We start from the raw sequence: 24,723 nt of genomic DNA on the forward strand, positions 1-24,723 counted from the left end.
TTAGACACCCTGGAACTAGAGCTACAGATGGCTGTCAGCTGCCAGGTAGTTGCTGGGAATTGAACCCGGGTCCTCTGGAAGAGAAGCCAGTGCTCTTAACTGCTGAGCCCCATATAATGCTGTAGCGCAGCACATATACAAACTAAGATGTGAATAGTGGTGTTCTGTGACAATGGAGTCTTAAGTATTTGGCACCTAAAGTTTTGACACTGAACATTTACTAAAATGGCCCAACTCCAATTAGTCTCATTAAGTCAGAGATGCACCCTACATCTGTCCTCCATCACATTTCAGGGGTTTTCATGGGGTCAAGTCAAGAGGAATCAACTTATTGGTCCTCTCCCTTATAGTACCCCCTCAGATCTCACATCCAAAGAACTGAGTGCCAGCTTGCTTGCTTTCATCTATGCATGGTAATAAAAGGGCCTTTTTCACTTGTATTTGTTTATTGCAGTGTTGAGGATGGAGCCTAGGGCCATGCACATGCTAGGCAAGCTCCATCATGTTTTTCTAGAGGGAATAATGTGTCTCTTTTTCCTAGGCCAGCCATAATGGGATTTTATTCACTTCAACTCTTGCCCTAGTTAAAATCCGAGGGAAGGTCGTGCCATTGATAGATCTAAGCACTTCTGGAACTGTTTCCAAATCAGGTGCTGCTCCTAGCTCTCAGTCACCCTTGGGATGCTTCAGTGCATAATACAATAAGAGACGAGGTCATCAAGGTGAGCTAACAATCCCCTGGCTTCTCTCAACTCCCCAAGGGCAAGGCTCTGGCCATTTCAATGTCATAAAAATAAAAGATCTGCCATTAAGGGCAGCCTCTTTGTCCCTAACTCCACTGTGCTTACAGCCTCTGTGCATTTTAATTAGAGCAATCAGTACACTCCATTTCCAGGCTGCAGTCCAATGCCTCTTGGCTTCACGCTTAGGTGGGGATCTTCTTTTGTTTTTGCCTCTCCTCTGCCAGAAAGGCTTCAAAGAATCGGGGAAAGGAAAGGAGTCTCCCAGATAGCATTGCTCCTCCGCGTATCTGCTCCCCTTGCTTTCCCAGCTCCTCTTGGCAAGCCTGAACCTTCAGATATTGAGCAGCTGGCTAGAATAGGCTTCCCTTGTCTTGTAGAAACAACTGCTAGGAATGATTCTATCAGGGTGTCTCCTTTTCCTCATCCTCACATCTAATTCTCCTAGGCCACGGCCACATAATTCAGGGACCACAGGGGAGTGCTGTGGCACAGGTACTAACATAAACATTTTTCTCTTAGCTCAAAGACATCTTATTCAGTCATAGGGATTTAATACCATCCAATAAGACATGGAGAATGAATTAACTACCCATTACTGATCTGACTGGAAAGAAGATTAAAACAAACCAATCAAAATTACATCACCACCTGCATGAGATAGAACTACATATTCCACATTTCACCAGAAACCCCAATTTATGTTTAATATACATCTCAACATTGCTCTTGGCCTAATTCCTCTATGTGCTTTGCCTGCATGTATATCTGTACATCACTTGCATGCAGTGTCCATGGAGGCCAGAGGAGGGCATTGGATTCCCCTGGAACTGGAGTACCAAACACCTGTAAGCTACCCTGTGGGTGTTGGGAATTGAGCCTGGGTCCTCTGGAAGAGTAGCCAGTGCTTTTAATCACTGAACCATCTCTATAGCTCCCCCATTTCATTTATATATTACCTAGCCTGCACAGAGTTTGCATGGGGGACAGTGAGATGGCTCAATTAGGTAAAAGCCGTTGCCATGGAAGCCTCATAACCGGAGTTCACTACCCATCATCCACAGTAGAAGAACAGAATGAACTCTACTCCTGAAAGATGTTCCTTAACCTCTCCAGATGGGCTGTGGTACTTGCAAGCCTACACACATCTCTTTCTCTCCTATACACACACACACACACACACACACACACACACACACACACACTATTACAATTACTGCTACTACCACTAATGGTAATGATGAAGATGATGAATAAAATTTTTAAAAAGTTTTCTTGGAATCTACAGTTCAATTAAAACATTCAGAATATGTATAGAAAGACTTTAGAAAAAACATTTTTTAAGTAGATAAGTGGGAAATAGATGAAGAAAACATTTTTATGTTGTCAGATGACCCTGAGAAGCATAAGATAGGCACTGATTTTCTGTAAGCTGACAATCTACCTGTGAACTCTCTAAGTAGTTACCACTGGTCCAGGGCAAACAGAGTAAGAACTTCGAAGAAGCCCCGGAAGTAACTGATAACTGACAAGGGACAATGCTTTGAATTTTAGTTTAATCCTTTGCAAGAGATAATAGCTGGGCCTGGCTATAAAATGAAGCTCTTGAACAACAACAACAAAAACAAAAACAAACTTCTCCCAACATCCACTTTTTCCATTACTTCCTCAGAGACAAGTCCAAGTTCTCAGCTACCATGAAATGTAAAACATTAACAGAGATAACAACAAAAAGATGCGAAGTAGTTGAAAGACATGCATAGAAACATATGTGGTTGATTACACCCCAGGAAATGGACAGGAGGATTCACAGGGTCACAGGCTGGCTCTGGGTTCCTACTAGAAGACTCAGGAGGAAGCTGACTGGATTTCTGTGCAGTTCTGAGCACTCCACTCTGCCCACACTGGGATGCCCACACTTAGCAGAACTGCAGAGAGAAAGTACTTAAGTGAATAAGTGATGGAGGATTGGAAAAGCACACACCACCTTGACAAATGGCTTGTGCTAGCACTGACCTCCCTGGCCCATTCGGACTTATTCTCAGCCTTATGCAAATGCTTGTACTTCAGGAATATGAAGCTTAGCGCATTGGCCCCCTATGGTTGCTCTAACAGATTACCACAATATTGGTATCTCAAACGATGGTAATTTATTTTTCCAGAGGTCAGAAACCAGAAAGCCTATGTTTTAGTAACCATGTCGGCAAAGCCATTCACCATCCTCCCAAAGGCTTGAGCAAAGACTGTCTTCCTGATCCCCTCTGGCTTCCGGTAGATACCATCTTTAAGGCCAACATCTTCAAGTCCTCTGCTCCATCTTCTCTACTGTCTTCTCAGGTGGGCAAAGTATTACTTTTATAAGAATGCATGTGAATGTATTTAGGGCCCTTGATCTCCTCCTCTTGAAATCTTTAAGTTATATCTGCAAGGGTCTCTTCTCTTGCATAATATAAAGGGACCAGCTTTAATATTATACATCCCAGGGTCTCAGGAGAGAAACTACAACTGGCAAGGACTATTTTTGGGAAATAGAATCTCAGCACACAGAGCTCTTAGTCCAGTCATTTATTCTTCCAAATCTTCTTCTTCCTCCTCCTGTGCCCTGGGAGTCCTGGTCTATATACACTTACAAGCAGTAATCCCTTGGCAGTGCAAAGCCAAGCTTCCAGGGCCAAATGGAGGGTTGATAAGAATCACATAGAGGGGCAATATAACCATTAATTATCATTTGCAACCCCAAAGGGAAGTGACCAATGGGGAAATGAATTAACTAAAGGCTAAATTCGGGTATTAACTAAGAAGAGGGATCTTATGTGCTCAACTGTAATCTTAAGCGTGATTGGTAGAAAATGTTAAGAATCTATAAGTTTCTAGGTCAATGGGAGAAAATAAAACAGCCTTCTTTTTTCCTGTGGCTCCTATCTGTCCAAGCTATCTGCCCTTTTCTCTGCGGGGTGGGGGGAAGGAGTGCTGGGTCGCTAGGCAACCTGTGTACAGCTAGATGCCTCTGGTGATAGTTAAAGGGAGATCTGGAACTAGAGGTAAGGTTTGGGAGAGGAGGAAGTAAAGCTTAATTGGCACATCTGCCAGGCCTTCTCATACAGATAGACTGGATGCTTAAGTCTGTTAGAGCACAGAGGTATCTCTGATAAGGTATTTTCCTCCATCTGGGGATGGACCTGGCCGGATGCTGCCAATGGTGATAATTACAGGGAGGCTTGAACTGGGGGTTCTGGCTGTGCATAGCTGTCAGTGCACAAGGTTATCTAAATATTCCTTTAGTAGAGGGGAAATGGTGAACAATCAATGATGGAAAAGCTACAGTAGCACACAAGAAACCCATAGCAGGAAACGGCTGATAATCAAAAGCCAAATATCACCAAGGCTCCTTGAGCCTCCGCTTAAGCTCTGGGAGGCCCCTGGCTTCTTCCAGGTGTTAGCTGGTCACAATCAGCTGAAATCCCACTCTGTTCATTTTTGTGGCTTGCAGCACTCTTCCCAAAAAACGATAACATTTACGGGATCAAGGTAGTAGGACCTGCTGCCTCTGGGCGCCACTATTCAGCCTAGTAGGTCAGGAAAGTCAGTATTATCAAAAGAATAGAGCAGGCTGCACTGAGTGCAAGCAGTGTCAAGTGCTTCCAGTACAATGAAGGAATTTGCTGTACAAACGTGGGCTGTTTCTCTGTGACGCCTACAGGTACGTGCACAGTCTTGTTCACATGACCCGATCCACACATTTTTACATTGAAGTTAGAGTCTGAGCTATCCACCAATGTCCAGAGTGAGCAATTGTCTAACCTGCGCAATGTCTGCGTTGGCCACACTGAGTGGATTGATGGCCAGTTTCTCTTACTTTGCATTTGTCTTGAAATATCCCAGCCATCCTTCTTGTTGTTAAATACAGTCCAAGGGAGGAAGCCTAGGGAAGGGGAGTAGGCCCAGGAGGAAGAGGATGGTTTAGAGGATAAGAATGTATCCTGTAGCCTTTTTTCAGTGTGTTCTCTCATGGGTCGAGTGGCATACTGGCAGGTTTAGAACCTGGCTCTTGGATTTCTTAACCCTCTCCCCTGAAGCCACCCTCGTGCTTTGTATGGAGTCTTAGGGGACCAGAGAGCCCTATGCATCATTCAGTCTAGCTTCTTTCTAGGCTCCTCTTGAGGCAGAGTACCATCTCCAGAAGGCTAGTGAAATTTTCAGACATGGAAATGGATGAGATTATTGATACCTGAGCAGTTTTCAAGACAAAATTAGACTTCCATAGTTGCAACTTTTTGCTTTGTCTTCTAGTGACACCAACACCTACATCTTCAGTTTAGTGAAAGGCTGGGGTTAGGGTAAATGAAGCAGGTGAAATAATTGGCTTGGGTGCACAATTTAAGGTGTACCTAAAAAAAATCTCAGCTGTCAAAATAATATTTTGTAACATGTTACAAATGTGATACCTTAAAAATATCAAACTAAAACAGCAAACGAGGGCCCAGAGATTAGCCTTCTGCTGCTGTCAATGAAGTTTTATTGCCAGGACTGAGGTGAGCTGCAGTCTTACATGCCTTAGCTGGATGTTGTCTTAAAGTGTGATATTTTGTTCACCAAGGGTATTTTTGAATTATCAATTTTTTTAGAGATGGTGTCTCAAGTAGCCCAGAGTGACCTTGATCTTGCTACAAAGCCGATACTGACCTTGAATCTCTGATCCTGCTTTCCAATGGCTGGGATTAGAGGTATGAACAGGTATAAAACCCAGTTTTATACAGTGCTGGTGACCAAACCCAGGGTATCACACATGCTAGACAGACACTCATTCTACCAACAGAGCTATTACCATTGCTTCAGGGAATAAAGTCTTAACACTATATCAAAATCACTGTCAATAACAACACAGGAGCCGGGTGGTGGCGGCGGCGGAGGCGGAGGCGGAGGCGGCGCACGCCTTTAATCTCAGTACTCGGGAGGCAGAGCCAGGCGGATCTCTATGAGTTCGAGGCCAGCCTGGTCTACAGAGCGAGATCCACGACTGGCACCAAAACTACATGGAGAAACCCTGTCTCGAAAAACAAAAACAAACAAACAAAAAAACCAAACCAAAAAAACAAAACAAAACAAAAAACAACACAGGATTCTTAGTTGGATGGAAACAACATAATTAAGACTAACTCCAAAAATCAGCTTTGGAGTAAAAGTAAAAGTTAGTAAAAGTAAGTGGAGAAGAGCTGAGGCAAGTTGTCCCATCTGTCATGCAATTCATTTCAAGCAATTAGAGGCTAAAGGTAAGGTCTGAACAAGATGCGAAAGAATCTAGGTACTTTGAATATTATCAATGACCCAAAGGCATGAACTCTCAGGACAGAGTTCTTTCTACCCACCCTTTGTGACCTCCCAGCCCTGGCCTCCCACCCCTTCCTTCCCTTGCCTCTGGTGTGTTATAGGTGAAGGGGGCCCTAGAGCAGAGACAGTAGGCGGAAGCCCGAGGCAAATACCACAGCACAACACTGGCTGCTCTGAGGCCTTGAGGCCAGCATGCAGGTGTCAAAGCTCTTTCCGTCACTTCTTAGCCTATAACCTTGAGGAAATTCTCAAACCACTCCCTGCCTCAGCGTCCTCACAGAAAAATGGACTTAATACTAATACTTCCCTTATCTTATTGATGTAAAGAAGACATAAGATGGCATAGTGAAAGAGCTGGGGTCAGCATTCAACAAAGAACAGCCAGGCTTGTGTTGCATATCTATAATCTCACTATTTTGGAGGTGGAGGCAGTAGGATCAGAGGTTCAAAGCTAGCCAGTCTGTGCTACATAGAGAGTTAAAGGTTAGCCTGGGCTATAATGAAGCCCTTTCTACAAAAATAAACAATAATAACAATAACTGCACTTTTGTACTGATTCATATGATGGGCTTTACTATTCTTGTTGCCATAATATGATATCATGGATTGGGTAATTTATAAACAATATAAATTTAATCCACACAGGTCAGGAGGCTGGGAAGGTCAGGATGAAGACACCAGATTAGGACCTGGTGAGGGTCCGTTCTTTACAGACAGCAGCTGGTGTTCTCATCTGGCAGAAAGACAAACATTGTCATGGGGGAGAGACATGCTCCCTCGAGTCTCTTTTCTAATAGCACTGATCCCCTTCACAAAGGTTCCACCCTCAAGGTGACCTAGTCACCTCCCAAAGGACCCCATAATACCAATGCATTGGTGATTAGATTTCAACATGAATGCTGGAGAGACAAAACATTCAAACCACAGCACCTGTGTTCCATAATTCTCCTGTATGTAGAGCTGAAGATCCCAGTGTCAGATGTTCAGTAAGAGTCACTCCCTCACTCCCCAGCTAGACTGTACCAGTCTGGATCTCTCACATCATGACTCAACCACCAACAAATCATTGAAAGCTTAATGATTAAAAATGAAAAGTTACACCCAAAGGTTTGAGGTATTCTGTCAAAATGAAAACACCTGTTATTTGGCAGGACCATATTTTACATTCTCTTCAAAATTCAACTTAATTTCGTTTTGTATGTATAGGTGTTTTGCTTGCTTTATGTCTGGGTACCACATGCAAGCAGTGCCCAAGGAAGGCCATTAGATCCCCTGGAATTGAAGTTACAGATGTGAACCACCAACAGAGGGGCTGGGATTTAAACCTAGGTCCTCTGGAAGAGCAGCAAGAGCTCTTAACCCCTGAGCCTTCTCTCCAGACCCTGTTACGTTTTCTTGAAATTATTTTTAATGGTATAGAAGCATGTTAGAAAAAAAGGAATCTCTTTTTAAAGATGGGTCTTCATCAGTTAGTTTCCTGTTGCTGTAATAAAACAAACAGAACTTTGGTCAAGGACAACTTAGGGAAAGTTTATTTTGGCTTCCAGTTCCAGAGGGTTAGGATCCATAATGGCATGCTAGCGGAGCTGGAGCCAGATCTAGAAGCCAAGAGATCCCACTTCGATCACAAACCAGAAGCTGGGTGAGGTTGTGCACTCTCAAAGCCTGTCCCCACTGATCTACTTCCTCCACTAAGGCTCCACCCACTAAAAGTTCCTCCCCAAAGTGGGACCAAGCATTTGAATACCTGAGCCTATAGGGGACAGCTTTAATTCAAACCACCGCAGGTTCTTCCCATGTTGCCTAAATTGGTCTCAAACTCCTGGGCTCAAGGGACATCCAGCCTCAAGCTAGGGTACAAAACTGCTCAGATCACGGCATCCTTTGGATTTTTTCCCCCAGTACTGGGGATTGCATGCACGGCTATAATATGCTAGGTAATGCTTTATCGCTGAGATATAGCCAGCCTTTTAAATTTTTTTTTTTTTAAGATTTATTTATTTATTATATAGTGTTCTGCCTGCATGCCAGATCTTATTACAGATGGTTGTGAGCCACCATGTGGTTGCTGGGAATTGAACTCAGGACCTCTGGAAGAGCAGTCAGTGCTCTTAACCATTGAGCCATCTCTCCAGCCCCCTTAAATCTTTTTTTATTGACAGGGTCCTACTAAATTTCCCCAAGCCTTACAATTAGGCCTGATGTCAGATCATATTTTTGAAAGTAAAAACTAGCAAAACATTTAACACATCAACAGAAACACATGCCAATTTTACTTTTTTACTAATATGACTCTGTAGTAGACAGAATGATATCCTCCACCTTCTGCATATAAGATTTCCTTCTAACCCCCAAGACCTGTGGATGTGTTGCCTTACACAGCAGATATGATTATGTTGAGAAACATGAGCTTGGTGGTTTGAATAAGAATGGCCCCATAGGCTCATAGATTTGGAAGCTTGGTCATTAGGGAGCGGCTCTACTTGACAGGGATTAGGAGGTGTGGCCTTGGAGGAGGTGTGGCCTTGTTGGAGGAAGTGTGTCAGTGGGATGGGGTTTGGAGTTTCAAATGCTTAGGCCAGGCCCAGTGTCTCTCTCTTTCTTCCTGCTGCCTGCCAATTCAGATGTAGAACTCTTAGCGACCTCTCCAGCACCAGGCCTGCCTGTGTGCCAACATGCTTCCCACCATGACAACCTGTAAGTCAGCCCCAATTAAATGTTTTCCTTTATAAGAGCTTCCATGGTCATGGTGTCCCTTCACAGCAACAGAAGATTGACTGAGACATTGACATAGGGAAATTATCCATATAAGCCCAACATAACCACAAAAGTCCGCAAAAATGGGAGAGGGAGACACTAGAAAGATGTCACATCAGAATGTACAGGACAATGGTAGCTCTGGCTTTGGAGACAGAGGAGAGAGGTCCCAGGTCAAAAAACTTGGGTGGCCTATGGAATCTACAAAGGTCTGGGAAACAGATTCTTGCCTAGAATCTACAAAAAGGAATACTATGTCAGACTATGGGAAGGCAGAATCACAGATGATAAGCTCAAGTTGTTTGAGTCACCCAAGCCTGTGGTAATTTGTTATAGCTGCAAGTTAAGGACTAATACAATCCCACCCCACTTGGTATGCTGGAACACACAGCACAATAAATGGTCAGTTCATGAGGTGGGCATGGGGAGTCAGGGTGGGGGGTGGGGTGTGGGTTGGGGAATGGGTAGGGGTGAGGAAAACTCCTTGTGTTCTGAGGTTCACAGTGCAGCTTCTGACCATTTAAATGCAACAGAATAGGAGCTCTGCCACTTAAAAACATCTCCTTCCTGAGGATTCTGATGCCAGAGGTCTCCAAGATACAACTGTCCCTGTTTAGAGATGGTGAGTGATTCACAAGTGAGCAACATTCATTTCTGTGGGTCTGGAGCTTACAATATCGGAGGTGAATAAATGTAATTCCAGTTCCTGATACATAAAAACATAGGTATTTGTGCAGACAAATGAGTAGCCAGGAACAGGAGTTAAAAAAATTTAAAATAGGGGCGGAAGAGGGAGGACAGGGGAACCCATGGCTGATATGTAAAATTAAAACACAAATATAATAAACGATTGCATGAAAAAAAAAATTTAAATGGCAGGGCAGTGGTGGCAAACACCTTTAATCTCAGCACTCAGGAGGCAGAGGCAGGCAGGTCTTGGTGAGTTTGAAACCAGCCTGGTCTACAGAGCGAGTTCCAGGACAGCCAGGGTTACACAGAGAAACCCTGTCTTCAAAACAAGAAAGTAACCCAGAACACACAAGCACTTTTGTGTGTGTATTTCAACCAAAACCTTGTCAAAAACTAAAAAGAGATGGGATCTTTGCTTGCTCTTGTGGGTTTCCAGGATCTGCAGCTCAAAAATCTGGAACCCTAGAAGTCTTACAGACCTCTCACAGAAAGACCCCTCAAGAGCCTATACCAAGCCTATACCAAGCCAGAATCCTCCTTAACTCCCTATCCAGCTCACCGGTTTCCTTGTGAGGTGGTGAGGTGGTGCTCCAGGGTGTGTCATCTTCAAATTGGACCCAGTTGCTGATGGCCGAGGCCAAGTCAGGTGTGGGCTGCACTGGGCTTCCGGGAGGGGTGGTCGACCCAGAGATGAGGCCCATCTTTTCAGAGGAGTCATCCTGCTCAGAGTGGGAAAGGTCCCGGCAGCCTCCATCCACAGCAGGATTCTCCCCAGAGGACGTCTCAGACGGGTCTGAGGAAGATGACAGTCCTGGGAAGTGTTCTTCAGAGGCTCCTGCGGAGGGTACCAATCACCACCATCATGCACAGAAGGATGCTTATCAGAAGTGTCCCACCAAGGGCAAGGGATGACATAACACTCACTGGAAGATGAAACAGCCATGCCAATCCATCTCTGTGTTAAAGGGCTGTGTCCCTAGTAACTTTTATTTTGTTTTGGGACAGGGTTTCTCTGTGTAGCTTTGTGCCTTTCCTGGAACTCACTTGGTAGCCCAGGCTGGCCTCGAACTCACAAAGATCCGCCTGGCTCTGCCTCCCGAGTGATGGGATTAAAGGCGTGAGCCACCACTGTCCAGCTCCTAGTAACTTTTAAACCCTGTAATATCATTTGTTCCCAGTCACTATCCCAGACAACTGAGGAAAAAAAATCCCCATTATTGTATTTATTTATGGGTGTATATATATATATATATATATATATATATATATGTTTGTGTGTGTGTGTGTGTGTGTGTGTGTGTGTGTGTGTGTGTGTGTAGGCCAGAGGCTGATGTCAGGCATCTTTCTTGATTGTTCTCTACTTTTTGGGGTGATGTATTTGAATGTATACATGTGAGGGGGTACACTAGCCAGTGCATGCACGGTGTGTGCTCCTGCGGAGGCTGGAGGTCAACACCAGGATGTTTTTCTCAACTGCTCTCCACCTTACTTTCTGAGTCAAGGTCTTTCACTGAGCCTGGAGCTCATCTATCTACTCAGCTGGACTGGCTGGTGCATGAACCCAGAAATCTACCTGTCTCCACCTCCCCGCTCTCAATGCTGGGGCTGCACTCCTGCACTGTTGGCTGCTTCCCATGGGTCCTGGAGATTGAATCCAGGCCCCAGTGCTTGCACAGCTGGCACACTTTATCTGCTCAGCCATCTCTCCAGCCCTTGTTCGTTATTTTTAATCTCAGTATCTGTGCCCAGCGTGAGGGCCACAGATTCAGATGGCAAGAGAGGGCAAGCAAGAGACATTCCTGTGTTGAGAGGGGGCAAGTGAGAAGCAGTAGGGGATGGCAGGGCCTACAGCCAAATAGTCAAGTGTCTTTCTGAGCTAAAGAAACTCAAATGCAAAATCTAGACTCTGCTCTGGACTAAGGACTCTGCAGACAGCTGTGACACAGGGGCTCTTCCTTTTCTTCATGTCGTCCTGTTGGTTCTGAAGCATTCAATGCCCTTCAGACAATGCCCTTGTTTCTTAAAAACTTACATTAAATTGTTTCCATAGACTATATTTTGATGATATTTGTTCCAAACTCTTCCCCCGGATCCTCCCAAGGTCCTACCCACCTAAGTTCCTGTTCTTTCTCTTTCTCCCTCAAAACCAAACAGAAACAGGAAGAAACAAAACAAAAGATGAAAATGAAATGAAAACAGGAAACTAAAAAAAAGGAAATCATCAAGACAAAACAAACAAAAACCACACACGCACGCGTGAACACACACACACACACACACACACACACACACACACACACACACACACACACAGTCTGTTTTGTATAGGCCAACTACATCTGGGCATGGAGTCTGATTGAGATACCTAGTGACACTGCATTGGGAAAACTGGTTTTTCCCTTTCCCAGCAGGTAGCAGTTGCAAATGGTTTCTTGGCTAAGGGTGGGACTTCGTGTCCAGGAAGACAAAGAAAACTTGTCTTCATTTTTTTTGTTGTTTTTTTTTTTTTTTTGCAATAAAGCATACACACTGATTATGGTGGTTGACTACACAAATCTATATATGTGCCAAAATTCATCAACCACTTAGCAAACAATGTCCATTTTACTATCTGAGACTCCAAACAGCTTGGGAAGCGTGGCAGCATGAGCACTTACCTCCTGTTCTATCTCACTGACCCATTTATGAAACATTCTAAAAATCAAAGACATAATATGAAAATCCTTTCTCTATCATAAGGAAACCATGGTGACTTGTACACGGTCAAAGCCTTCAGCACTATCTAACTAAAATAAAAGGTGAGATGTGTGTAAACTTAAGTTTTCTAGTTTCCACATTTAAAAGGTAAAAAGAGGTGGGAGGTGTTGGTGAACGCCTTTAATCCCAGCACTTTGAAGGCAGAGGAAGACAGATCTCTGTGAATGTGAGGCCAGCCTGGTCTACAGAGTGAGTTCTAGGATAGCCAGGGCTGTTACACCGAGAAACTCTGTCTTGACAAAGCAAAAAAACCAAAAAACAAACATAAAACAAACAAAACAGCAACAAAAACTGTTAATGAGATACAATTGTGTGTGTGTGTGCTGAATGCACATGTGTGGGAGCAGGTGCACACATGTGCCTGTGCATGTGTGGAGGCCAGAAGAGATCATTTAGTGTCTTTTTCTATCACACTTTGCCTTATTCCCTTGAGACAGGTCCCTCACTGGATCTGGAATTAGGCTGGTGGCCATCCAGTCCCAGCAATCCTAGTTAATGCCCTCCAAAGGCCTGGGGTTAGAGGTGCATACAGCTATGCCAGGCTTGGTGCATGGTTCCTGGCAATTTAAAATTAGGTCTCCATGCTTGCATAGTAAGTGCTTTTACTGAGTAAGTTATTTTCCCATTCCCTGAGATACATGATTTTTTACTAGGTCTTTGAAGTTCAGAGAATGCACGTCTCTCTGTACATGACACTTTCAGAACATTTCAATTTTGATTTGCAGCCTTTTTAGGTGTTACTATCTACAGGGATACCACCAGGGGTTGTATACCTGTTGACTGCCACTTTCCATCTGTATAGGTGAAAGGTGAGGCCAGTAGGTGTAGGTGACATAGAACAGAACCCACTGGCCTGGGCTCCAAATATCCTTGGATGGACCTTGACCTTCATTCCTGAGCGCTAATCTCCTAAAGGACAATATGGCCACTTCTGCTGTGATCCAAGATGACTATGCTGAGTTCTTTCTGTGGACCAGACACTCCACTAGGCATCTTACATCTGCTGACTAAATGCTCACAAGAACTCCCGAGGCAGGCAGGGCTCTGTGATCATTCTGCTTCTACACAGACAATGCAGCGAGCGGGTAAACAAGTCATTCTGGAGGCTAGGCATGGCGGACTTGACTGTAATTACAGCACCCAGGAGAGAGAGGTAGGAGGACTGCTGTGGATTCATGGCTGGCCTAGTCTATATAATGAGTTCCAGGACAGCCAAGATTATAGTGTAAAAACCTGTCTTAAAAATAAAACACAAAACCAGCGTGGTGTGGTGGGACATGCCATTAGTCCCAGCACTTGGGGGAAGGGACAGAGGTGGGTGAATCACTGAGTTTGAGGTCAGCCTGGTCTACAGATTGAGTTCCCGGACAGCCAAGGCTATACAGAGAAAGCCTGTCCGGAAAACAATAAACAAAACAAAACCACAACAAAAAACAAACCACAAAAACCCAAAAGTTCCAGAAACATGTGGCTAAGAGTGCTTGTTCTGCAAGCATGAGGTCCTGAGTCCACATATATATAAACCAGGCCTGGCAGTATATGCCTATAACTCCAGTGTTCGGTAGAGACAGGCAGATCTTGGTTAGCCAGCCTAGCTAAAACTCGGACTTTTGTTTTGTTGGTAGATCCTGTCTCAAGACAATGAGGCAGAGACTGACGACACCGGACGTCCTGCTCTAGCCTTCACATAGAAGGGCATGTCATGTGCATGCACCGAACACCTGCCATCTCCCCCCCCCACACACACAAATCATTCACCTAAGAGCATACCATTCATCTGTGATGATGACAAGGTTAGGGTTTTGCAGTCTGGCTCAGAACCTATCTGTCACTTTGGGCAATTAGACTTCAAAAATCGAGAAAATCCAAAGAGCTGCTGGGTGTAACCGCCAAAATGGCTGAAAGTAATGCAATATGCAATTAGAAATTACATCCCTTGGAAGGATTGAGCCCATGCCTTTGGTGGTCCCAGGGTTTTGGTGCTGACTCACATTAAGAAGACACCTCCTCTGGCTACTGAATGAAAGAATCCATGCATATCCCTGGAAGGGAACAAATGGCTTTTTTCTTGTTTCCTTTACAAGAATCCTACCTATGAATGACCCAGAACCAGACACAAATCTTGGGTCTTTAAGAAATTGTGTCCTTACCCTCTGAAGGGGTGGGGAACAGTGGCTCTTCACTGAAGGAGACCCACTCTGACTGGTGGGTGGCGATGACATGGTCCAAGGTCGTCATGCTAAGAGGATGCTGTTCATCTTCACACTGCTGACCTCAAGTAGACCCCAGAAAGAAGTCTGGGGCGAGCAGGGCAGTACAGCGAGCTTGGGTCTACAGTCTGTCACAGAAGTCTTGTGAATGGCAGCACTCGGAACAGAGACAAGATTGGTCTTCCTTGCCTTTGGTGAATCTTCCAGGCAGAGATCTGTTTAAATAAGAAAGGAAACTGGAATTGGTGAACATTGCATCACACTGAATCCACGAAGGTCTAGGGCTTTGAACAACATGATGAGGTTTGGGGTAGTTTCCAACATGCCATGTCTCTCTCACCTCGTCTTTTTCCCTCTATTAACCCCGTGATCCTTGGATAAGGATTTCAATCAGACCACTAATTAACCACTCACATTTTAGCATTTTTAGGTTTAATTTCCCCAACTTCCCCAATCATTCTGTTTCGGAAACACTGTTATCTAGAATGGAAGGCTATTGGTTATTATTAAGTATTAAACTTGTTCAGAGTGCTTTCTCTGTTTTTACCCAGCTGGTGAAATAAAAACATACCCCTTCCCATTAAGCCAAAGCACTTTCTTGCCCCAGGCAGGTAACTTTTGCTAGGCTGATCTGAATCTCTGGCAGAAACCCAGCTGTATCCAGATGGCATCTCCAAACATGATTTAACCAATCAAGGAAAAAAAAATAATGGAGTCATCTCTTGTTCATTTGAAGTAGGAGGCTGGGGAATATTTGCTTTACCGATTAAAAAGAAAAAGCAAGTTAAATACATTTTCAATCTTGGTCGATTTGAATTAGTGTATAACTGTCAAATCTTTACTTGTACGGCAATTATGTTCTGTGGATGTTCAAGATTATTTAATTGGCTTACAATTTTCTTCATGTTACAACTTGAACCCTAGCTCTTGATCTTATGATGAATGAATAAAATGAGAATTAATGCAAAATTAATGCACTTTCACAAATGAGCGACTATCTGTCTTGCACACCATTGTTCTTGCTAAGCAAATACACTATTCTGATGGTTTCTAGAGTGATGTAACTCAGCCTCCACAATAATAATAGACATTAAACTTTGCTCTAAGTGTTATCTACTGTGAACAATTTATACTGAGAGAAAAATCAAATAGAAAACATTTGATAGTTTTGCCTTGTTTGGTGAGAAAAAGTTGTTTTATAGTTCTTAAAGCAACTGCTGCTATAAATTTCATAGTTGTCATAGACCTATTGTTATACCACCCTTCACTTAAGTTGTCAATGTACTGGTCTGTTGTTGTTTATTTGTTCTGAGACAGTCTCATATACCCGAGGCCATCCTTGCTAGGTGGACAAAGATGACCTTGAACTTCTGATCCTCCTGCCTCTACCTCCTGAGTGCTGAGACTACCTGTGTACAGCAGCACACATGGTTTAAGTGGTACTGGGGGTCAGACTCAGGACTTCCTGCACAGTAGGCAAGCACTCTACCAACTGAGTTGTTTTCACAGGCCTTACCATCCATTTTAGATGACCAGGGCAGTTGGCGGTATAGTTCTTTTATAGATTAAAAAAAAAAAAAAATTGGAGTCGAGAGAAATTAGGTGACTTATTCAACACTAAAATGTGCCCTAACATTCCTAAAATGCTTCTTCTAGGCTTATTAAGTGGAACACTTCATGGTTTCAGGGCAAATGGACTCTTGTTTTCCATGGTAACATCCTATATAAAGAAAGATCAAATAGAAGCCACAACAAACAGGTACACTGGAAAAAGCAAGCTGCTGGGTGACAGATAGAATCCCTGAGCCCAGGTCCTCTATTTCCAAAACACTGTATCTTTGAGTCACAGCCACAAAAAAAGCAGTACAGAGTATATGTAGACAACGTGCAACCAAAGTAGTTTACAAACATCAGCTACAACAGAATTGTATTGGTATTTCCCAACAAACTCCCCATATGGAGATCTGCCAGAACACCCAGTGAGCACAAAGGATGGAATGTCCACAAGGCTGTACTCCAAGGCCCTCCCCTGAGATCCTTACCAGCCACAGGACTGGGCATGTGCAAGCAGCCTGGAGAATACTGCTGTCCTAAACCAGATCTTACCTCAAGCAACACATCCACAAACTCCAAGGACTGGTTCCCATGAGTGGCTGCCTGTGAGAGTCACTCAGTGTGGCGATGGCTGTGAGCCAAGATAAGACAGCATGAAGAGTCAGATTCATCTTCTCAGAAAAGGCAGCTGGACGTAAAGCCGCGCCCCCCACCCCCCTCCACTGTGCCTCTCAGAAAGAAAGCCACAATGCAAGGCATGTGCTGACACATGCCGAGTCACAGCTCAATGGGAAAAAAACATCCTGCTTATCCCACAATGGTGAGCCCAGCAAACTCCATGGATAAGCGGGGATGGTCAGGGAGAAGGACAGGAAAGGTGAAGGGAACAGAAAACCCTAAGAACAGGTGGGCTTTACAGGATCGCAGCTCCTAAGTGTGTTTTTAGAATCACATTTGTTTTTAAACGTGTATGTGTGCATGCATACCATATAGAAGTCAGAAGAGGGCTGGAGAGATGGCTCAGAGGTTAAGAGCACTGGCTGTTCTTCCAGAGGTCCTGAGTTCAATTCCCAGCAACCACATGGTGGCTCACAACCATCTGTAATGAGATCTGGTGCCCTCTTCTGGTGTTGGGGATTGAGCTCAGTGGTAGAGCGCTTGCCTAGCAAACGCAAGGCCCTGGGTTCAATCCTCAGCTCCAAAAAAGAAAAAAAAAAGTCAGAAGATAACTTGGAGAAATCAGTTCTCTCCTTTTACCATGTACATCCCGGGTATTGAACACAGGTCGTCTGATTGGCAGCAATCACCTTTACCTGCTGATCCATCTCATGGCCCAGTGCAGATCTGAGTACTGTCCTAGTCAGAGTAACTATTGCTGGGATGAAACACCATGACCAAAGTAATTTGGGTGGAAAGAATTTAAATGCTTACACTTCCAGGTAATAGTCCATCACTGAGGAGGCCAGGATAGGAATTCAAACAGGGCAGGAACCGGGAGCCAGGAATTGATGCAGAGACCATGGAGGGGAGCTGATTACTGGCTTGCTCTCCATGGCTTGCTTAGCCTGCTTCTTATAGAACCCAGGACGACCTGCCCAGAGGTGGACCCACCCACAATGGGCTGGACCCTCCCCATCAATTTCTAATTTAAAAAGTGCTCTATAGGCTTGCCTAACCAGCCAATCTTACTGAGACATTTTCTCAATTGGGGTTCCCATCTCTCAGCTGACTCTGAGAGCCTATGTCAAATTGTAATAAAATTAGCCAGTCCAAGTGTTTGAACTCATAATTTAACCTTTTTTAAGTCACAGTTTACCTCTGTACACCAAGAATAACAAAACTCACTTTGTTATTCAAAGCACTCTGACATGGGATGTCATTCTGTACACTATAAATATGTGTTGCTCCCATTGGTTAATAAATAAAGTTGCTTTGGCCTATGGCAAGGCAGGATAAGAGCCAAGTGGGAAATCCAAGCAGAGATATGAGGAGAAGAAGGGTGAAGTCAGGGAGACACCATCCAGCTGCCCAAGGAGCAAGATGCCAGCAGACCAGTAATGCCACGGCAATGTGGCAATACACTGATTAATAAAAATGGGTTAATTTAAGTTGTAAGAACTAGTTAGTAATAAGTCTGAGCAATCCATCAAACTTATAATTAATATAAGACTCTGAGTGATTATTTTATAAATGGCTGTGGGACTGGGTGGGATACAGAATAGCCTCCAGCTACAGCACTCAGTGGAATCAAGAACACCAAGTGTTTAGTAGTGGGCATAATTAACCCTCTGGAACAATGACAAGAATCTGGTGGACTGCTGGCCTAGCGTGCATGAGGCCCTGGACTCAATCCCACCACTGCATAAACTGAGCATGGTGGCACACGCCTGTAATCCCAACCTTCAGGAGATGGAGGCAGGAGGATTCAAAGTTCGAGGCTATCCTTAACTACCTAGAATTTGAGGCTAGCCTGGGCTTACATGAGACTCTGTCTCAGAAAGCAACAAGACAGTGACAATGATACTAGCAGGTGACCTTACAGAGGGATCACTCTGTGCCGGGCGCCGTTCCAAACCCTAGGGAAACGTTAGTCATTGTTGTCACCACTGCGGTTCAATGGCTCGTCCAAGGTGGTACAGCTTCTTTGGGAGAAGTGTTTGGATTAGACTCTCGATCTGTAGAGCTGCCCCATTTCTGTCACTTCTGAATCCTCTCTCCAGTGATTTCCCCTTTCACTCATTAGAAGAGGTCTCTCAGACGCTAAGGAGAGCTAAGCGCTTGGTTACAGGGCCCAGAAGGCCAGTTCTAAAACTTCCTCTTTTCAGACAGAAGCACATTCTGCGTGAGAAACCAAAACCATCACTCAGCGAGAATAAACGGAAGAAGAGCCCCCAAGGAGTACTTTGCTCTTGCGTAGTTTATCCATCCCAGGTCTGGCATGAGCCAGCTGTAAATACTGAACAATCCAAAGGCTGACAGAACACTTATTACAGGGAACCTTCCAGCATATTCTGTGACATGTGTTCTAGGTACTTCTGAGAAGTGCTTGGCTCGTTGCTGAAAACCCACAGAGTAACCCAGTAATTGTGAGGCTGGATTCAGACTGGAATTAGTTCCTCAGTAAAAAACCTCACCCCACTTTTAGAGTGTGAATCACAAAGTGAGGCTTGGAGTCACCACAGATAAATGGTGAGTCACAATCAGCAGCAAGAGCGACTTGAAGATACCAGAAATTGCACTGAAGTCTTTGGGTTGCTATTGTACAGGCCCCTCTTTATCAGCATCACTTATGCCTTAAAAAACGTGGAGCTGGAGAGTGCACTTGGCGTCATAAGTAGATCATCTTCGGTTGGTCCTCCAATACTCACTCATGAGCTCGGTGCTCTGGGAACCGTGCCAAGTGTTTGAGACAGCAATCCTCAGGCAGCCATAACTTAGCTGGGGGAGACACGACAGAATAGCAAACACAAGTCTGGGAATAACTGCCTGTTGAAGGACGTGCAGGGGTGGTGTGACTGTCAGCCATGGGGCGATCTCTGAGAGATGGAAACACAAGGGCTTGATGCAAGTTACATGGGTATGAAGGATGCCCTGGGCTCCGGAACGCTAAAAGTTGAGAGTCTGACTTTTCTGGGGACAGAGGGATCAGTGTGAGTGAAGATTAATAGTAAGTGCTTGGTAAATTGATGAGAATGGCTGTGTGTATTGGGAAAAACGTGGGAGAGAAGGACCGAGGGGCCTTAGAAGCTAAAGGGAAGATCCCATGGGAAATGAAAGCCTGCCAAGGGTCTAGGAGTGGACAGTGACTCAGGAGCATGCTTAGGGGAGATTAACATTGCTCACTGTGTTCAGCAGCAGCTTGACAATGAGAGTTATTAGTCACAACATTTCTGGTGTGCCCTACAGTCAAGGGGCTGACACCGTCAGGAACTGATATGAGACATATTGTGCTGGATGCAAAGAGTTCTGAACTTTAAGAGCACATGGACACACAACAGACCAACAATGTCTTCACCCAGCTTGCAGTCAATTTCAGAGACCTAAACAGTCACTTATTCTGATGAACCATCCTGCAGAACTGCAGGTGTAGAGTATGGGTTGAGAGATGACCAAGGGCTCACCTGGACCTTCGACTGGGAGTGTGTGCTCTGGACATAAGGGGAAAGACAAAGTCATTTAGGAATGGAACCCAGCAATGGTACAGCTGGCCTGCAATGACTTACACTTTGTTTATCCAAATAAAGGAGTAGAGTTGGGTGCAGTGAATGAGTCTGAAGAACCCATTGGGCCAGCTCTCCCCATTTTCACTGCTGAAGCCTGTTGTGGAGTATTATTTTAAGATGTGTTAATTTGTTTATGCTGTGGAACATTTGCTTTCTGATGCAAAGATGTGTTGCAGTCTTTTCTGTTGCATCTGTTTAACTCTGTGAAGCTGTGTTACTGTGCCTGTCTAAAACAGCCGATTGGTCTAATAAAGAGCTGAATGGCCAATAGTTCAGCAGGAAAGGCTAGGCAGGGCTGGCAGGCAAAGAGAATAAATGGGAGAAGAAATCTGAGAGGATGGAGGAACAAGAAAAACAAGGAGAGGAGGATGCTAGGGGCCAGCCACCCGACCACCCGACCACCCGACCACCCAGCCACCCAGCCAGCCACAGAGTAAGACTGAAAGTAAGATATACAGAAGAAAAGAAAAAAGCTCAGAGGCAAAAGAGAGATGGGATCATTTAAGTTAAAGAAAGCTGGCAAGAAACAAGCCAAGCTAGGGCCAGGCATTTTAAGTAAGAATAAATGTCCATGTGATTATTTGGGAGCTCGGAGGTGCCCCTCCTCAAAGAGTAAAGAGTAAAACAACCAACTTCAGAAGCCCGGTTCAGCCTCCACTATCCCTCATCTACTAGTTACTAGTCTCTTACTGTCCCCCCTGCTTTCAACCCCATTCAGTCAGGGCTTACTATACAACCTATTGTGCTAGGTTTCAAATCCCAGCAAATGGCTATGCTATGGCTCTACTTAAAAATTCCTCAACCACTACTCACAAAATGAATGGAGCATGAGAACCGCACAAAGGCTCCCTGAGAGTGGGGGCTGCACAGCCTGCCTGCTGTGAGCCCTTAGCACTGAGTACAATACTCTGTACCTGCAAGGAGATTGATAAACGCGGCAGCTTTGGTACAGGAGCGCTGCGGGTCTAGCCTCATTTCCTTTGCCACTGTCTCCCTCTGTGAGCGCCTTCTTCCGGACAAACTGAATTATTTTCTACAAAAGACTGTTTCTATGCAGACTTTCTTCTATTTGGTCATTTGTTCATATTATTATTTATCCATTTAATAAACCTAAAATTTTCCCCTTGGTTTATGTTTCCCCTACATTGTTATTTATTGGACTCCTACTCATCGTAAAGACGCTGGCTACAAATAAGCTAAACTAAGGCTGAGCACTCAAAACTAATAAGTCTCTATGTCATGATTTGGGAGCTGGTTGGTGGCCCAAAAGAAAAAGCCTGGTACATCATTCCTTTCTTACATTAGCCAAACTCAGTTTGGGGACTCAAGAACTCAGTGTGGCCATACCCAACTCCCACTGATTTCACGCCCTCTTCCCGTTGTTCTGTATGATGCTATCGTTGTAACCTATACTCATTTATCCATTGACAAGGAAAGTGTCTGCTACTGGAGTTAGCTGCCAACTAGCTTGAGAGCCTCCAAAGGAAAGGGGATACATCTTTCATGTTGTTTTCAACTCTTTTTTTTTAAAAAAAAAAATAGTTGTTATTTCCCCTTCACTGAAAATAGATTTTTTTCCCCTCACATAATATATCCTGATTACAGTTTCCCCTCCCTCTGCCCTTCTCAGCTCCTCTCCAACTCCCCTCCCATCCAGATCTACCCCCTTTCTGTCTCTCCTTAGAAAACCAACAGGCTTTTATGGGATAATGATAAAATAAAATAAGACAAAACAAAAACTAACACATCAGAACATGACAAAACAAACAACAGGCAAGAGCCCAAGAGAAGGCACAAGAAACAGAGACCTACTTGTTTGTACATTCAGGAATTACATAACAGCACCCAACTGAAAGCTATAATATACAGTCAAAGGACCTGTAGGGTTAAGGGGAGAGGATATATATATATATTTTAAATTTTTTAAAAGGAAAAGCCGTGATATGACATCACAGCAAGGAACCTCCAAAGATGCCCCTGAGTTCATTTTCTGTTGCCATCTACTGCAGGGCATGCAGCTCACACTTAAGAGTAGTTTGTTTAGCCAGGTGGTGATGGCACACACCTTTAATCCCAGCACTCAGGAGGAAGGAGCAGGCGGATCTCTATGAATTCAAGGTCTACAGAGCGAGATCCAGGAAAGGCGCAAAGCTACACAGAGAAACCCTGTCTGGAAAACCCAAACAGTAGTTTATTTGCTCAGTGCGACTGACTCCCTTGGAGGAAACTACATTTTCATTTGCATGTGGTTATTAGTTGGAGATTGCTTCTGCGTTAGGGATTGTATCCACCTCTCCTTTCAGCTCTAGGACCCCATCTGGCGCAGACCCATGCAGATCATGTGCATGCTGCTTCAGTCTCTCTGAGTTCTTATGTGTCTCAGTCCTGTTGATTTAGAGAGATCCTTGTTTTCTTGGTGTCCTCCAGATGTCCCCAACTCTTAGAGTAGGCCCTGATATTTATTTAGTAAATGGTTGTTGAGTAAATGTTGGAATGAATAAATGAGTGTGTTTAATCACATAGTAGGTATGCTTTTGAGATGGCAAATATTTTGGGAAGATACATTTAAACACTAGTGTATATCAGTTTGGGAGAGGATCTAGATATGGGGCAATATATTCAGTCGCCTTTCTCATTTATCTGAAATTGTTCAGTTCTAAGGTAGCCGCCACTAAATGCTGGGACTACTGAAATGTACCTGGTACAAAGTGAATTACTCTTTAAGCACAAAATGCACAGCACGTTTCAAAAATGGTTTTTTAAAGGTGTAAAATGTCTAATTAATAATTTTATATTGTTCATTATTATAGAAATGATATATTGGATCAAGTAAAATATGTTGTTAAAATAAACTTCTGGTGAAGAGCTGATTTCAATTACCTGGGCATAGATGTGTTTTTAAAAATACATTTCAAGATTTTCTTCTTAATCTTCAGTTTTCTGGGGTTTCTTAGACCTCATGTGAAGTGTGTGGAGTACTTTTTAGATTTTTATGTCAGTTTGTTCCTTAAATGTGGAATAATTCAATTACAAGATCTTCGAATATGAAGAACCGCCCTTTCTTCTCTTTTATCGGTCTATCCTCAAGTTTACTGTCTGTCTGTCTCTCCATTGTCTTCTAAGTGTATCATGGGAGATTTTCATCTCACTCAACTTTTCTCTTCTAGAATTTTCATTTCTTGTATTTCTCTGTTGAGATATCTTATATACTCATTCATTGTGGAAATATTTTCCTTGGGTCCTTTGAGCATATTTAAAATAGATATGTAAAGACTTTGTAAAATTGAGGATCTGAGTGATTCAGGACAAGTTTCTCTTGACCAAGTTTTTCCTTGACCACAGACAATAGTTTTCTACTTCTTTGTATAGTTCATAATTGATGATACACTGAAGACATTCTGGATTTGTGATTCCTTCAGAGAGTGTGGACTTTTGTTCTGACTTGTATTCTGATTGCTGGCTTCTCTGTCCCCTCCTGGAGCTTGCGCAGGCTTGGCGTGTCACTTTGTTGGGTGAGTTTGTTTCTTAAGTTCCTCTAGTTGCTGTAGGGCTTGACTTCCAAGCTCTGTATCCCACAGAGATCTTAGAAGACTCAGTTCTAGTCTTTGTTGCCTGAGTGTGAGCTTCAAGTGCAAACAGAACCCTAAAGCAGCTGTTGACAAACTATAGCCACAGCTTAACCCTGGCCTCTCTTCTCTTTCTTTGCAAATAACGTTATATAGGCACACAGTCACATCTCTTATTTTATACTGCCTGTGGCTGTTTTTGCTCTAGAGAGCTGAGTAATTGACACAGATATAGTAGTCTAGCACACAGACATAAAATAATTTACCACTTAATAATAATAAATAGATAAATAATTATGAGGAGCTCTTTATAGAAAAACATTTACAAGATTTGCTTCAGAGCATGGTCTTTCCCCAAGGCTTTCTGCATCTTGGCTGGATGCTTGGAATAGTAATAATGTGTTAGCGAGGTTCTATTACTGAGACTGAGATGGACCACTAAGGCCCCTTGGTATTGACCGACTTGGTCTTTGTGACCTTCTTGGTCCTGGAACAGCATCTTTAGGAAGCTTTATGTGGTTTCAGTCAGTAGATATGCACTCCAGTCCTACCAAAGATTCTGAGTTCCCTCCAACAGGCTTCTGCTCCCTGTAACCCTTCCCCTACAGCTCCTTGTCTCCTGCCTGACTTTGTTACTTGTAAAGGTTTATGTGCTGGAATCTTGATAAGGTGGAACCTTTAAAAGGTAGAGCTGCATAGTAGATAACTTAGGTCACAGAGGCTCTACCCTCATGCACAGATTAATCCACTTCAGAAGGGCAGGTTGTTAGAAACTGCAGCTGCCTTATGCCTTGATTCCCCTATGCACATGGCTGCTGCTCATTCCTTTTTTCTATCATGCTGTGGCGCAGCCATAAGATCCTAACTAGGATGTGTTTGCCATGCCGTTTGAACCTTC

General features: G+C 43.8%; 1 protein-coding gene across 2 annotated transcripts in view; it reads right to left on the reverse strand.

Moving 5' to 3' along the window:
• Ston2 (stonin 2) overlaps positions 1-24,723 on the reverse strand; it is a 148,151-nt gene that overhangs the window by 98,188 nt on the left and 25,240 nt on the right. For both annotated transcript variants that reach the window (XM_036206422.1, XM_036206423.1), the window contains exons 2-3: positions 14,423-14,697; positions 10,075-10,350 (exon numbers count right to left, since the gene is read on the reverse strand). In XM_036206422.1, the coding sequence (XP_036062315.1) occupies positions 10,075-10,350; positions 14,423-14,510 (364 nt within the window). In that variant the 5' untranslated portion in view covers positions 14,511-14,697. The remainder of the gene's footprint in view (positions 1-10,074; positions 10,351-14,422; positions 14,698-24,723) is intronic.

The sequence above is a fragment of the Onychomys torridus genome, chromosome 14 (genome assembly GCF_903995425.1).
Source record: "Onychomys torridus chromosome 14, mOncTor1.1, whole genome shotgun sequence".
Lineage (NCBI taxonomy): Eukaryota > Metazoa > Chordata > Mammalia > Rodentia > Cricetidae > Onychomys > Onychomys torridus.